Raw genomic sequence first — 16,888 nt, 5'->3', positions numbered from 1 at the left:
AATAGTAATAATTTTTTTTTGTTCATCATTGTCGATTATAATTTTTTTTTCATGTTTTTAATGCTCAAGGATAAATGAAATAACTATAACTATTCAATATGACTAATCTAAGGAAAATTGTCCATATATTCAAGAAGGACTCGTTCACGTAATCATTCAACCGTATCCTTGTAAGATCTAATAGATATGAGCATCATTAGATGAATGTATGACAAATGTCAAAACAATGACACTTTATATATAAAATCTATTAATAATTTTTTTTATCAAATCCCAGATTGTGGTCTAAGCAACAGTTTTATTGTATATATGTTTGCGATAAAAACGATTCTTAAATAAGTACTAACAATTTATAAAACTTTCAATTGATGATTACTTAGTTAAAATATTCTTAAACAAATATCCTGAGATTATATAAATATTTGAATTTTAAAAAATAATTATTAAATTTATATCAACGTAAATAATTTAATTTTCAATAAAAAGAAACACATTTTATCATTTTTAATTTTGTACAGTAACCAAAAAAATATTATGTAATAAATAAACCTTTACTATGAGTGTTTCACTTAAAAAAATATGAATAAAAGTATATGACAGTAAAGAAACTAAAGGGAAGACTCTAAGTAAATTAAATAAGCAATAGAAGATTAAAGAGATATATTCTAAGATAAACAATTTAATTGATAGTCCCATGGTCAAGAGGTTTTTACAAAAATAAGTGTTTTAAAATTTTATTCTTAAATTTCAAAGTGCTTACTACGTCCTGCAAAGAATGACAATTAACATATTGAAAAAAATAAAAACTTCCATAACTTATTTTGAGTTAATGTTGTTCAATTGTTACTAATGTGTATCATGATCTTCTTTCCATCGACAATGTAATATCCCATAATTTACATATAACTATTATAATAAAAGTTCTTCCAGTTTCTTTACAAACTTGGAGTTTTTCAAAACATTCCTAATACATGATTAGGATTTATAGAAATATAAATATTTACAATACAGGTTTCAAAATCAACACCCTCCGACACCTGTAAGATCATCTGCTTGTGTACGTAGTACAATCATCGCAGTTCAAAACCAGCAAGAAAAGCAAGGGTAAGCTAATGCAAAGAAAATCCATAACATAATTCATGGAAATAGAACCAATTTAGACTAATAATTCATAAACATTTCTTTAGTAATTTCATGTAAAATTCCAATACCAATTCCATCATTCATATAGACCACACATGGATCTATTTTCAATCACAATCATTGGATTTCATTTCAATCCCACTTCGTCTTCCGGAAGACTCATTAAGTATGCCCCTACTAGAGACTAACACCTGACCCAAAGATTACCAGCGAATCCAATAGAAAGGATCAGGGTAAGTTCAAACATCCAATACCGAGTGTCTACAGTGGGACCCGGTGTGTATGAACTCCCTCTCAGCTTCTCACCACCTAATATCTTAGTCTACATGACTTAGATCATAGTGAAGCCAGAGGATCTCCGTTAAACATAGGCTTTTCATACTTAACGTACCATCAAACAACAACTCATACATTATCCCAAATGTATGACATCATTTTCATACAATTTACATCATCCGCATATAATACATATCATTCAATCACATAACATTTAAAAATTCATATCATTCCAGAACTTTTCCAACGTCAAAAACAATATTTAACTCTCAAACTATCAAAATATAATATTTATAAAGTTTAAATAATATATAAACAAATAACACCCCTACAAGAGAAATTCAATATTGGGACCACGTCCCTTCCGCATTCAGATCTTCTATCCTAGGGTGCTATAATAAAATTAAATTTAGCTTCCCTTACCTCAATTGCTTGCTTTCCAAGCAACTTCTAGAATTTTATTTCCCACAGTCTGGATAAGCTTCAAGATTTACGGGCTCTGTTTAGAAATCTGATCGGGTAGAAATGTTCCTTAACTCCTCAGCTACAGCATGGTATGATCAGATTCTAAAAAAGATGAAGTTTGGGAGAGAAAATTAGGAGAGAGGGAGAGAAAAGCATATGGAGGGAGAGAGAGAAAGAAAGAATGTGTGTGACGGGGCTGCTGCTTTTTTTAAAAAAAAGCGTTGTTACATTATCTCCAACTACAAAAATTTTCGTCCTCGAAAATGAACTTACCAAGAAAGAGGTTAAGGTATGATGCTCGTATCTCCTCTTCAATTTCCCAAGTGGAATCTCCAGAGATGAGATCCCACAATACTTTCACCATGGGAATACTTCTTCCACGAAGTTGTTTCACTTGTGAATCTAAAATTCTGATTGGTCTCACTTCAAATGACAGATTTTCTTTCACCTGGATGAAATCAGACTCTAAAATGTGGCTAGGATCGGGTACATACTTTCTTAGCTGAGATACATGGAAAATATTGTGAATGTTAGCTAAAGGAGGAGGCAAAGCAATTTCGTAAGCCACAAGGCCTATTCTCCTGAGAATTTGATAAGGTCCTATGAACTTAGAAGTCATTTTCTTGGATTTGAGTGCTCTTCCTACACCAGTGAACGGTGTAACTCTCAAAAAGACATGCTCGCCCGCAGAGAATTCTAAAGGTCTTCTTCTTTGATCTGCATAAGACTTTTGCCTGCTGAGAGATGTTTTCAATCTTTCTTGAATCATTTTGACTTTCTCATTGGTTTGTTGTATTAATTCTAGTCCAATTAACACACTCTCACCATCCTGAAACCAACACAGAGGTGTCCTACACTTTCTTCCGTACAATGCCTCGAAAGGAGTCATTCCTATGCTAGCTTGGTAACTGTTATTGTAAGTGAACTCTACCAAAGGTAGAATTTCATCCCAACTGCCCAAATGATCTAACACACAAGTCCTAAGCAAATCTTCTAAGGACTGGATAGTTCTCTCTGATTGTCCATCAGTTTGAGGATGGTACGCTAAACTAAGTCTGAGTTTAGTCCCCAAAGCTTCTTGAAGTGTTTGCCAGAATCTAGAGGTGAATCTGGGATCTCTATCTGAAACTATGCTGGAGGGTACACCATGCAATCTGACTATTTCATCTATGTAAATCTGGGCTAACTTCTGGATAGAGATTCTCAAGTCTATAGGTAGGAAGTGTGTCGTCTTTGTCATCCTGTCCACTATGACCCAAACAGAGTCATGCTACCGCAAAGTATGTGGTAAGTGGGTAACCAAATCCATTGAGATACTATCCCACTTCCACACTGGAATGTCTTACTGAGTTAACATGCCTCCAGGTCATTGATGTTCAATCTTTGATTTCTGACAAGTCAAGCAAGCAACTACAAACTTAGCTACATCATTCTTCATGTCATGCCACCAATAAGACTTCTTGACATCTTGATACATCTTGGTCATTCCTGGATGTAAACTGAGTTTGTTTTTATGACCTTCAGATAACACTGTTTGCTTTAGTTCATTATCCTCTGGTATGCATATTCTATTTTTGAATCTCAAAATACCATCCACTCCTAAAGAGAAGTCTTTAGCTTTGTCAGTATTTAATAAGCCCATGATGTTCTTCAATTTTGAATCTTCCAACTGCTTCTCCTTCACCTTCTCCAGAAATTCATTAGTTATAACAAGTGTATTACAACTAATGCAATTTGAAGACATGGAAACCTCCAAATTCATACTCCTGAAATCTTCAATCAATGCTAGCTCTCTAATCATAAGCGACGACATTTGTATCTTTTTACGACTCAACGCATCTACAACAACATTTGCTTTTCCAGGATGATATATTAGCTGGAAATCATAGTCTTTTAAAAATTCAATCCATCTCCTCTGCCTCATATTTAACTCCTTCTAATCAAACAAATACTTCAAGCTTTTATGATCACTGAACACATTAAAACTAACTCCGTAAAGAAAATGTCTCCATATTTTTAAAGCAAAGACAACTGCTGCCAATTCTAGATCATGAGTTGGATAATTTCTTTCATGCACCTTTAACTGACGAGAAGCGTAGGCAACAACTTTCTTATTCTGCATCAAAACACAACCCAATCCCTGATAGGAAGCATCACAAAAAACTTCAAAAGACTGATTGGTATAAGGGATTGTCAATACAGGAGCATTAGTCAACCTTCTTTTCAACTCTTCAAAGCTTTTCTCACATTGTTCAGTCCATGCAAAAGGATGATCCTTTCTAGTCAATTGGGTCAAAGGAGCCACTATTTTAGAAAAGCCTTCTATAAATATCCTGTAATATCCTGCTAACCCGACGAAGCTTCTAATTTCTGTAACTATTTTAGGACGTTCCCACTGAAGTACAATCTCCACTTTAGAAGGATCTACTGATATTCCCTGTGCAGAGATGAAATGTCCTAAAAACTGTATTTCTGACATCCAAAAGTCACATTTTGAAAGTTTAGCATATAACTGTTTTTATCTCAAAATGTTTAGGACAGTTCTAAGATGTTCTGCATGTTCTTCCCTTGTACGAGAATAGATCAAGACATTATCTATGAACACTACCACAAACTTATCAAGAAAAGGTTTGAATATCCGATTCATATAATCCATGAAGATAGTTGGAGCATTGGTCACACCAAATGGCATGACCAGAAATTCATAGTGACCATACCTTGATCTAAAAGCAGGCTTCTGAACATCTTCCGCTTTCACTGAAATTTGGTGATAACCTGAGCACAAATCTATTTTAGAAAAGAAAACTGCCCCATGCAACTGATCCATCAGATCATCAATTCTAGGAAGAGAATATTTATTCTTTATTGTTAACTTGTTTAATTGTCTATAATCTATGCATAAACGTGACAAACCATCTTTCTTCTTCACTAATAGCACTGGAGCTCCCCATGGAGAAACACTAGGTCGAATGAATTGTTTCTTTAATAAGTCTTCTAGTTGTTTCTTCAATTCCGCTAACTCCGTTGGTGTCATTCGGTATGGAGAGATTGACACTAGGCCTGCTCCAGGAATCAAGTCAATTGCAAACTCTATCTCTCTCTTTGGTGGAAGACCAGAAATCTCATCATGGAATACATCCATAAACTCCTGAACTACAAACATCTCTTTTTGTACTTTATCTGTAACTATAGAATAAGCCAAAAGCATAAACATCTTGCACCTTCTTGTATCTCTCTCTCAAACTGATGAGCTGAGATAACCTGCATTCCTTCTAATTTAGGGAAAATTAACTTCTTCCGACCATAATCTATAAGGATATCATTAGCAGACAACCAATTCATTCCCAAAATAACCTCCAAATCTTTTAGAGGTATATAAATCATGTTGATCTTGTATCTCTGCCCATCTATAATTACTAGACACTCAGCACACATGGAAGAAGTTACTATAATACCTTCTATTGGTGTAGATACCACCAACTTAAATTCTAACTCTCGGACTGACAACTTAACTTTCTTAGCACAATCAAAAGATATAAAAGAATGGGTTGCCCTAGAATCAAACAATACAGATAATTGTGTTCCAAGGATAGAACAAATACCTCTAACAAGGCTATCAGACTTCGAAGCTTTAGCTCCACTAATGGCAAAAACTCTACCAGTAGCTCTGGGTTTGTGATTATTATTCTGATGTACTCCAGTAATATTTGGGACTGGAAGTCTGGCACGACAGTCCTTCGTAGCATGACCATATCTATGGCATCTATCACATGTAACATTTGGCACTGGATGAGGACAAAATTTAACTATGTGTTCCCCACCACATCTAAAACATTTGACATTTGGTAGCAACAGAGAAGTAGGCCCTCCACTCCTGAAGGATTGAGGTCTGGAATAAGGCTTCTTTTTATCTTCATATTTGGGTGTGCTTCTAGAAGGTCCTCCCACTTGAGGCTTAGCAAGTCTGCTACTATTTTTCAAACTCTCCACTACTTTTGCTTTCTCCACTAGAGCAGGGAAATCTCTAATGGACATAGGAATCACCATTTCTTTAAGTTCTTGCTTCAATCCAAACTCAAATTTTCTACATCTCCAAGCCTCGGTCATGGTCTAGGTGTAGAATCTAGCTAGGTGTTTGAACCTAGTAGCATATTCAGTGACTGAAAGATTTCCTTGTTCCAGCTGCATGAATTCATTTTCTTTTGCATACCTGACACTATCAGGAAAATACTCCTCTAGGAATCTTACTTTGAAGTTCTCCCAAGTGGTATCTTCTCCTTTGTCTTCCATCATTTGCTTCATGCCTATCCACCAAAACTCAGCTTCTTCAATAAGCATATAGATGACATAAGATAACTTTCTCTCTTCAGGGCATTGAGTAGCTTCAAAGATTCTTTTTATGCCTCTCACTCACTGGTTTGCTCCATCTGGATTTACCTTGCCATTAAATTTGGGTGGATTGTGTCTCAAAAAATCCTCCAGACTAAAGGTATGGGGTTGTTGATGAAGTTGAGATGCTTCTGCTGCTAATCTAGCTGTTTCTAATTGATGAAGGGCGGCCTGATGCTGTTGTGCCATAGTAGCACTCTGTTGTTGCAAGGCTGTTGCCATCATCTCTATTGCCCGAACTAAGTTGGGCATATCTACTGGTGGAGGAGGAGTAGGTGGTCTACGTGCCATCTTCTAAGCACATAAAGAATTGGATTAGAAATTACTAAAAATTTTCAACTACATCTTTAAGACAAATTAACTTCAAAGAAATAATCATACGAAACAAGGAAAAACCAATCAAAACTTATCCCTAAAATGTACTCTAGCTACTTAGAATTAAGATAGAAAATAATCTTGATCTAGTCATGAGTGTGCACCCTCACCACTCTATCAAGATTCTTTTCATTCTTAATACTTTCATCTTTATTCATAACAATTAACTTGACTCGAACACAAACAAGATTTCAGGAAAACAACTTTGTCAAACATCTTATTAGAAACTTTTAACTAAGTCTTGAGGCTAGTTCAAACATCCAATACCGAGTGTCTACAGTGGGACCCGGTGTGTATGAACTCCCTCTCAGCTTTTCACCACCTAATATCTTAGTCTACATGACTTAGATCATAGTGAAGCCAGAGGATCTCCGTTAAACATAGGCTTTTCATACTTAACGTACCATCAAACAACAACTCATACATTATCCCAAATGTATGACATCACTTTCATACAATTTACATCATTCGCATATAATACATATCATTCAATCACATAACATTTAAAAATTCATATCATTCCAGAACTTTTCCAACGTCAAAAACAATATTTAACTCTCAAACTATCAAAATATAATATTTATAAAGTTTAAATAATATATAAACAAACACACAATATATAAACAAATAACACCCCTGCAAGAGAAATTCAATATTGGGACCACGTCCCTTCCGCATTCAGATCTTCTATCCTAGGGTGCTATAAAAAAATTAAATTTAGCTTCCCTTACCTCAATTGCTTGTTTTCCAAGCAACTTCTAGAATTTTATTTCCCACAATCTGGATAAGCTTCAAGATTTACGGGCTCTGTTTAGAAATCTGATCGGGTAGAAATGTTCCTTAACTCCTCAGCTACAGCGTGGTATGATCAGATTATAAAAAAGATGAAGTTTGGAAGAGAAAATTAGGAGAGAGGGAGAGAAAAGCATATGGAGGGAGAGAGAGAAAGAAAGAATGTGTGTGATGGGGCTGCTGCTTTTTTTAAAAAAAAGCGCTGTTACAGACAATGTCTTTTTAAGTGCTTCTTGGTTCACGTCTTTCAATAATTACTTTGTGAATTTTTTTTTATTTGAAATTCTCTTGGGTCAATCTATCTTAGAGTTTATTGAGTATTGTCAACTGAGTGTTTCTTCCAGCGTCTCCATTTCCATATTAATATGTTATTCTCTCACATAAAAAAAAAATTGGTATTTTAAAAAAATGTGTTTATTTAATATTTCGAATTATATAATTTGAAAGTTTTTTTTTTAAATTCGTAATTAACTTCTGAATTATATAATTTGGAAGTTTTTTTTAAAATACATAATTAGTTTATGGATTGTATAATCTAAAAGTCTTTTCTAATATGAGATTAGCTTCCAAATTATGTAATCCGGAAATCTTTTTTTAAATGCATGTCTGGATTACATAATCCAAAAACTACTCTAACTTCTGAATTATATAATTCAGAATACCATTTATAAAAATATATTTTGGATTATATAATCCATAAGCTATTTCCAAATCCTCTTCAAGATTATGTAATCCAAAATATAGAACACAAGAAAGATAAAAAAAATATTTTTATATTTTATATAGGGTGACAAAAAAATATATGGAGGTGCAAGAAGAAGAAGAAACCGTCTTCTCAAGTATACCTGAATTTCATTTTCTCATGAAACATGATTTTTTTTTCAAACCTTCTCGCACACTCACATGAAATGTCTATTTTGTCCTTAATAATTTTAAATTTTTGCCTTCCGGATATTCATATCCGTAATTCAAATGGATATACAAATCCAGAACTAATATGTCAATTTTGGATTTCACCATCCGGAAGCTTATTTAGACAACATAAATGACCTTCTGGATGTCAAGATCCGTAAGCAAACATAAATGAGTTCCGAATTTCAATCCTCAGCACCATTTACAACACACCATTCCGGATATGAAAATCCAAAACTCATTACTCATTTCCGGATGTGACCATCCATAGACAAATGTGTGAAAAGAGCATAATGAGATTTTAAAATTTTCATTGAGTGCGAGTAAAAATTGATCGGGTGGAAGCAATTGCCCGAATGTATATGTAGAATAATTTTCTCATTCATAAAACCTCGAGACTAGACCCATCATGAATTTTTCATTTTTTTGTTTTTCCTCTAATTTTAACCTACATTATCTAGGCCTAAAATCATGATTTATTATCATTATAATATTAGTCGTTACTATTTTCAAAGCTACTTTTTCACAACATAACCATCAATGAATTTCTTTGAATTGCACTAATTATGGCCTTTGAAGAGGCCGAAAGACGAAGCGTCACTCTCATATCAACCGTTGGATCTCCTCGATTCAATGGTTCACGACAAATGACGTCAAAAAACCTAAGTCATCATTATGGGTCTCATCACATATTCGGCGCTGCCAACGTCACGTCTCAACTCCGGAAGCCCAACCATCACGACAACCTCAGACTCTTCAAATTAAACATCCTCGAGCTTGGTGGCAAGTGTATTGGTACGATCTGTACGATCGAAACCCTGACTCGGCACTCGGTCTAAACCGACCGACATGGCCAAAACCTTTACGCCTAAATATAATTAACAAGACTAATTAGTGATCAAGCACTAGGTAATGCACTCCTAAGCATGACCCAACTCCCTAATCCAACCCAATAACAAAGGATATATGATAATCATATAAATAAACATAGATTCCAAGAATTAGGTACGTCATCACCCAATATTAATAGCACCGAGTGTCAAATATCGAATTCTCATTTGAACGTCGAAGTATCTTTGCAGGTACCATCCAAGACCCGAGCTAGCTAGGAGGAGGAGCGAAAAGCGAGTATGAGAGTTCAACTGAAAGGAAGGAGCATAGGATCGACCGATCGAAGAGTGATTCGATCGTTCTCTTGGTTTCAATCCTGTTCGAAAATATATTTCAAAAGAGTCTTTAACACATACTCAATTATATGCTTTATTTTTTGAAATCTGACTTGATTATCAATTAGACATAACTACATTTAAAATCAAATTGAAAACACTTCGAAAATATATTTCTTCTATGAAATATTCAAGCACAATTTATTTTCATAAAATTATTTGTGCCCTTTAATTAAAATAAATTTTGCAAACAATTTTCTTTCTCAATTTCAACTATTCATTTTGATTTAAAACTTTATCAATTAATTCTTGATATCAAAATAAATATAAATTAATTCTTGATATCAAAATAAATTGAAAACATATAACAATCATTTGAACAATATATAGAATCAAAATATTAAATATGAAGACTTCTCTTTAAAGATCTTCTAACGGACATCATCGTCTATCATATAAACTTGATGATCATTTGATGCTCTCATGCTCTCTTTCAAGTGTATCTCTTAATAACATGATCCACTGAAGAAAATGCTAAAAGAAAAGTGTGTAAGTTCTTTGGACAATATATTTCTAAACGTGTTCTACCTAATGGGTTTATAATTTCTCTAAGGCTAGTATTTTCATTAACCTTATCGGTACATAGAGAAACTGAAACTCTCATAATAGTATTATATATTTTGTGGGTCCGAAATTTCTTGATAAAAATTCTCAAATTTTACAATTTTATAATGTTGACAGTAGTTACCTTCTCAAGTTTTGCTTCAGTATTATATAGGAGGAATTTGTGTAGCTTTAATCAAATTATTCCTAAATTTATGCCATTTGTTTTTTACCATGTTGAACAGTAGATAAAATATTCCTTGGTGCATAAATAGGTATTCACATAAAGGTAAAGAGAAAGATAAAATATTCCTTAGTGCATAAATATTATTCCCATAAAGGTAAAGAGAAATGCTTGATTTTTGGTAAATTCGAGAATAATTTAACTAAATAAAGTTTTTTCACTTATAGAAAGACTTTTGAAATGAGGATGATTAAAAAAAAATGAAGTATTAGCATAGTTGTAGAAGATAAGGGAAGAACTTGACGTCTTTAGCATAAGAGGGCTCGATACTAAAACATCAAGTTAGAAAAAAGCGCATATTAGATTAAATTCTATTGAAGGCAATGGTTTTCAGCTTGGAATCGATTACATACCTTGATGAACTTGAATCAAAATTCTTGAAGACGGATTAATTTTTTTGGCATGTACTATAAAACAATAATTAAATATAAAATAATTTTAAAATAAAAGCAATTAATTATTATATTAATTAAATTATATAATATTTTATAAATTAAAAAATTATTAAATATCTAAGATAATTTTGATTGATATTTAACATTAATTACCAAATTTTTTAGTTACAAACTACTTTTAAAATCTAAAATAATTAATAACTAAAATATTAATAATTAATAGTAATTTAGAAATTAATTTGTAATTTTTTATTAATAATAAAAATTAATTTAAATATTAATAATTTTTTAATTTATAAAATAATATATAATTATTTAATTATTAACTAATTATTTTTTATATTTAAAATTATTTTTTATTTAATAATTTTTATTTTTTATCGTATAATTAATTTTTTATATATATTTAAAATTAATTTTTATTTAATGATTATTATTTTTTATCTTTAAAATTAATTTTTATTTAATATTTAGTGAGTGTTCTTTCAAGAAGTTGGATTAAAAAGAACAATGATAACAATATTATTAATTAAAAAAATGTGATATTACTAATTAAAAGAAGAACCCAACACTAACAATAATTGGACAACTTAATAACTTCAACATAAATAGAGAAGCTATAAAATTTTTAAATATAAAATATGAAGCAATAATTCTATTAAGTGGTTAGATACCATGAAAGAAGAGTTGAAATCAATGGATCATAATGAAGTTTGGGACCTTGTTGAATTGTATGAAGGATGTAAAGGAGTTGGGTGTAAGTGGATTTTTAAGACCAAACGTAACTCTAAGGGCAATGTTGAAAGACACGATTAAACTTGTTGCTAAAGTTTTTCACTCTAATAGATGATGTTGATTACAAAGAGACATTTTCTCCAGATTCTAAAAAGAATTTCATTTAGAATTATCATGACATTGGTAGCTCAGTATGATTTAGAGCTTTATCAAATGGATGTGAAAATCACTTTTATGAATGGGAATTTAGAGGAAGAAGTCTATATGGATCAATCTGAAGGTTTTGAAATTAAAGGAAAGGAACACACGGTGTGTAAGCTTAAGAAGTCAATATATGGACTTAAACAAGCTTCCCGACAATGGTATCTTAAGTTTAATGATACTATCACTTCCTTTGGATTTACGGAAAATATTGTTGATCGATGTATATATCTCAAGGTCAGTGGGAGCAGGTTTATAGTTCTAATTTTGTATGTTGATGATATTTTGCTTGCTGCTAATGATCTTGGCTTATTACATGAGACCAAGAAATTTCTCTCAAAAAACTTTGAAATGAAAGATATGTGTGAGGCATCCTATGTGATTGGAATTGAAATGATAGATCACATATCTCAGAAAGCATATATTAATAAAGTTCTAGAGAGATTTAAGATGGAAAAATGCTCTGCAAGTGTCGTTCCAATTTAGAAAGGGGATAAGTTTAGTCTTATGCAATGTCCAAATAATGAGTTGGAACATAAGGAAATGGAACAAATTCCTTATGTATATGTCATTGACAACTTGATGTATGATCAAACTTGTACCAGACCAGATATCAATTTTGCTGTTGGAATGTTAGGCAACTATCAAAGTAATCCAGGATTAGATTATTGGAAAGCTACAAAGAAAGTATTGAGATATTTACAAGGAACAAAAATTTATATGCTCATTTATTGGAGATTTGATCACCTTGAGGTGATAGGATATTCAGATTCAAATTATGCTGGATGTGTGGATACAAGAAAATCTACATTTGACTATTTGTTTCTTTTAGTTGGAGGAGCAATCTCATGGAAGAGTGCGAAACAATCTGTCATTGTTGCATCCACTATGAAGACTGAGTTTATGGCATGTTTTGAGGCCAATTATGGCTGCAAAACTTTATTTCAGGACTTGAAATTGTCGATAGTATTGTCAAGCCATTGAAAATTTATTTTGATAATATCACAACAGTCTTCTTTTCTAAAAACAACAAGTATTCAAAGGGTGCTAAGAACATGGAATTGAAATACCTTGTCGTTAAAGAAGAAGTTAAACAACAAAGGGTGTCAATTGAACATATTAGCACCAATCTTATGGTTGCAAATCCTTTGACAAAAGGTCTACCACCAAGGACATTTAATGATCATGTTGAAAGAATGGGTGTAACTAAAAACCCTTGTTGACATTATGATTGAGTTTATGTTCTTTATGTATTGGCACTCTAAGCTCATTAGATTACTGTTTCTGATATTTAATGCATCTTGTTTTAGTGAAGTATTTGTTATATATACATAATGAGTTATGTTGATATAACAAGATTTGTCTTTGACTAAGACATTATTGTTGGACCATCGTGGGTCTTTCATTTATAGGTCATATTAAGTAGAAAACTAATATTGCACTACTTGGAAGGAATTATGTCGATTTAATGACATAAAACCGCTAAGACTCATATTAATCTATACTTAATGATGATATAATGATATAATCAATAACCTTATATTATGTGCACCATTATATTTTGTGGTTTATTTTCATTAACGTAGTTATGCCACATTGACCAAGTGGAATAATGTAAAATATGCATATATGACCTACGTGACATATATGTAGTTTAAAAGAAAATCATAAAATAAAAGATAATATTAGTTAGTTTTTGAAATTTAAAAACGTAGTTTTAAAATTAAAAATTTAATTTCTATATTTTAGGGACATTGATGGGAGGTGCATGATTGATTTTTTAAGAAAATGAAATTAATCCTCCTTCAACCAAGTACATAAAATATTTTTTTTTCTCCATTTAACATATTCAAGAAGAAATCTCCATGAATTAAGGTACACATATTTAAATTTATAAAACTCTAACATAATTCTAAAATCAAACAAAATTCTCTAAAATCAAACAGATTAATAAATAACATTATTAAAAAGTTTAAAATATTAATTGTCATCTTGATATTATAGTAAATCGTATAAAGTAATTTATAAAACATTTAATAAAACACTAAATTCAATAAGTATAAGGTACAACACTCAATTTAGTAAGTATAAAGTAGAATATCTTGTCTTGTAATATAAATTTTTTTAACTTCTCATTTATTTAATTTAAAATTTAACATTCATTACTAGTAATTGTCTAAATCGATATTATCAATTATGTTATATGACGTGTTTCCCATTAAAGTTATTTTTAGTGATTATGTAAAGTAAAAAAATGATCATAAGAATATTTCGTTAGTCAGAAATCAAAATATTAATATAAATGTAGAAACTATTTATTTAAAATTAAGTATTTAAATCATTTCAAAAATACTTTTTAATAACAAGTAAAATTATTAATACAAGTATAATAATTATTTCTAACTATATTTAAATTATTTCAAAAGCATTTGTTTAATAATAAGTAAAAAAAAAACTGCTAACAATGAATCTATAGTTAGTTTACACTTAATTTACATGTATCATATAATAAAAAAGACAAATCTTTATATGATATGGCTATCACTAAAAAAGCATTAATGTGTAGGAAATGGAAATTTCCAATTATACATAGATAGCATTTTTATATTTATTTCACAAGTTTTATTGTTGATCGACTAGCATATTTATTTTTGTTTATTGTGAAACAGTAAAGATTTGAAGCTCTTTGGACGATCCTTTCACTACCACAACGGAATCGTATATTACAGATTCTCTTGCCTCATTCTGATTTGTTGATATCTTGAGATAATACTTGGTCCCAGACACCACTTGCTTCTGCGCTTCCAGCACTGTCACAAACGCCACCACCGGCCTCATTGCCCCGCTCTCCTTCAACTTCCGATTACGCTCATCCACCGCGAATCGTCCCAAATCCTGCACCTCCTGGTTCGTCTTCGCGTCGGCGATCACCGTCTTCTCCCCGACCAATTCCCCGTACGGAATCCCACACAACACGCACGCCAACACCAGCAGCAGTGCCCATCTCATTGTCGGTGACCTAATCAACGCTGACATCGATCGAAAGTATGTATGTATGTTTGTAACGAAACTGATATACGATGTTGTTTATATAATAGAGAAGAGGGAAAGTTGTTTGAAGATGTATGAAATACTAACAAAAAGTTGGTGGCAGTGCATGTTGTTAGGTTTGAGCGAGCTTCACGTCGTGATCCATTCGTGGCTGAATGACGGTTGGTTGGTTTGTTGTGGTTACCGAAAACTGACACGTGGTCTCGCACTGATTCAAGAGATTGCCACGTTACGTGCATAACCGTATGATCTATTCGGATTCAAGTGGTTGAAAGCGTGCAATGGATTATCACACATTCCAAAGCATGGAATTGTAACTTTAGATCTATATTTACTAATTTTGACACTAACCATAATTGACCTTTTTTTAAATATGAGTTGACAATTCTAAATGAGTTGTTCACCATACAACTGTTAGGCCTCGTTTGTTTAAGGCTATGAAAAGGAAGCGTTTGATTTTAATTAAGTGTTTGATTTTTAAATTATTTAAAGAAATTATCTAAAAATGTTTAAGAAGACTTTAAAATAAAAAAAAATTGAGTTAAAGAAAATACGTATTTAAATTATTTAAATGTTATATAAAATATTTTATTATGTTAAAAATTATTTATTTTAAATTTATTTGAATTATATATTGTCATAAATATTTTATTTTTGAAATTATGATATAAATTAGTTAAATTAAATTTATTAAATTGATGAAGTGTTTAATTTTGAAATTATTTAAAAGAAGTTATCTTAAAAAGTTTATAAAAATTTAAAAACATGTAGAAAAATAATAATTGAGTAAGAAATAGTAAAAAAATACGTATTTAAATTTTGTAAATATTATATAAAATATACATAAATTTAAGAATATAAATTCAAGATGAAGTAATTAATAAATGTAAGATGAAGTAATTAATTAATACAAAATGTAATGGATGTATTTAAAAATAGAGAGTCAATTTTATCTAAAAATGTTTAATTTGGCTTAAGAAAAAAAAAGTTAGATAAAACTTTTGATTAGTAACTTAAATAAATTTAAATGTTATATATGTGCAATGGATGAATGAACTAGGGATTTTGCTTTGATATCCATTATAATTTTAAAGATGTTACTTCTCATAAATGAAGCATAAGATCATCTTAAAGAATTAGCGAAAATGTATACGATACAAACATATTAAGACTAAGTGCGTGACTAAGTAACTTATTCTTTATTGTTAGATTACTACAATATTCAAAGTGTTCCAAAGTTGACTACATGCTCTATAAATGTCATTGTTATCCAAAGTATGATCTCGAAAAGAAATTGATGTTTTCCAATTGAAGCACATAATAATGTAGTAAGTTTTAAGTGACGAGATGAACATATGCAATATTCCTTATAAGTGTGTTAATACAGTTTTCCAATGTACTAAATAATAGGTCTTTGACATAGTAATTTTAGTAGACTTAGTTCTTAATAAAGATAACATAAATAAGTAAATTTTGACTGAGTCCGATATAGAATGAACTTAAAATCATGGAATAGAGTTCATGATTAGATTTTGGATTATAAGTTAATAACCCTAGTCCATTGTCAAGGTAAGAGTTGAACTAAGAAGTGCATTGTAAAGGCTGAAAGAGAGTATCATGAGCAATTTGACAAATATGAGTCATTGATATTCGTGATAGTATATAGAATTAACTTAGAATCATGGAATATAGTTGATTATTTTTTATCTTTAAAATTAATTTTTATTAATTATTTAATGAGTGTTCTTTCAAGAAGTTAGATTAAAAAGGAACAATGATAACAATATTACTAATTAAAAAAATGTGATATTATTAATTAAAAGAAGAACCCAACACTAACAATAATAGTCGGACAACTTACTAACTTCAACACAAATAGAGAAGGTATAAAAGTTTTAAATATAAAATATGAAGAAATAATTCTATTAAGTGGTTAGATACCATGAAAGAAAAGTTGAAATTAATGAATCAAAATGAAGTTTTGGACCTTGTTGAATTGTCCGAAGGATGTAAAGGAGTTGGGTGTAAGTGGGTTTTTAAGACCAAACGTAACTCTAAGGGCAATGTTGAAAGACACGGTTAAACTTGTTGCTGAAGGTTTCACTCTAATAGATGATGTTGATTACAAAGAGACATTTTCT

At 31.1% G+C, this 16,888-nt stretch overlaps 2 protein-coding genes across 2 annotated transcripts; one reads left to right on the top strand and one right to left on the bottom strand.

Annotated features, from left to right (window-relative positions):
• The first annotated feature begins 12,239 nt into the window (after positions 1-12,239).
• Positions 12,240-12,680, top strand: LOC137839082 (secreted RxLR effector protein 161-like). The gene has a single exon (XM_068648210.1). It carries the CDS (start codon positions 12,240-12,242, stop codon positions 12,678-12,680), a length of 441 nt encoding a protein of 146 aa, XP_068504311.1.
• A 1,671-nt stretch (positions 12,681-14,351) lies between these two features.
• Positions 14,352-14,705, bottom strand: LOC137839081 (cysteine proteinase inhibitor 10-like). The gene has a single exon (XM_068648209.1). It carries the CDS (start codon positions 14,703-14,705, stop codon positions 14,352-14,354), a length of 354 nt encoding a protein of 117 aa, XP_068504310.1.
• Positions 14,706-16,888: the final 2,183 nt, after the last annotated feature.

This window comes from Phaseolus vulgaris, chromosome 3, assembly GCF_000499845.2.
Source record: "Phaseolus vulgaris cultivar G19833 chromosome 3, P. vulgaris v2.0, whole genome shotgun sequence".
Lineage (NCBI taxonomy): Eukaryota > Viridiplantae > Streptophyta > Magnoliopsida > Fabales > Fabaceae > Phaseolus > Phaseolus vulgaris.
Note: the sequence above shows the minus strand (reverse complement) of the source record. Positions and strands in the feature narration are given on the sequence as shown.

Coding starts and splice junctions, on each gene's coding strand:
- LOC137839082 (XM_068648210.1), top strand. CDS start 12,240: ATGGAACAAATTCCTTATGTATATGTCATTGACAACTTGATGTATGAT.
- LOC137839081 (XM_068648209.1), bottom strand. CDS start 14,705: ATGAGATGGGCACTGCTGCTGGTGTTGGCGTGCGTGTTGTGTGGGATT.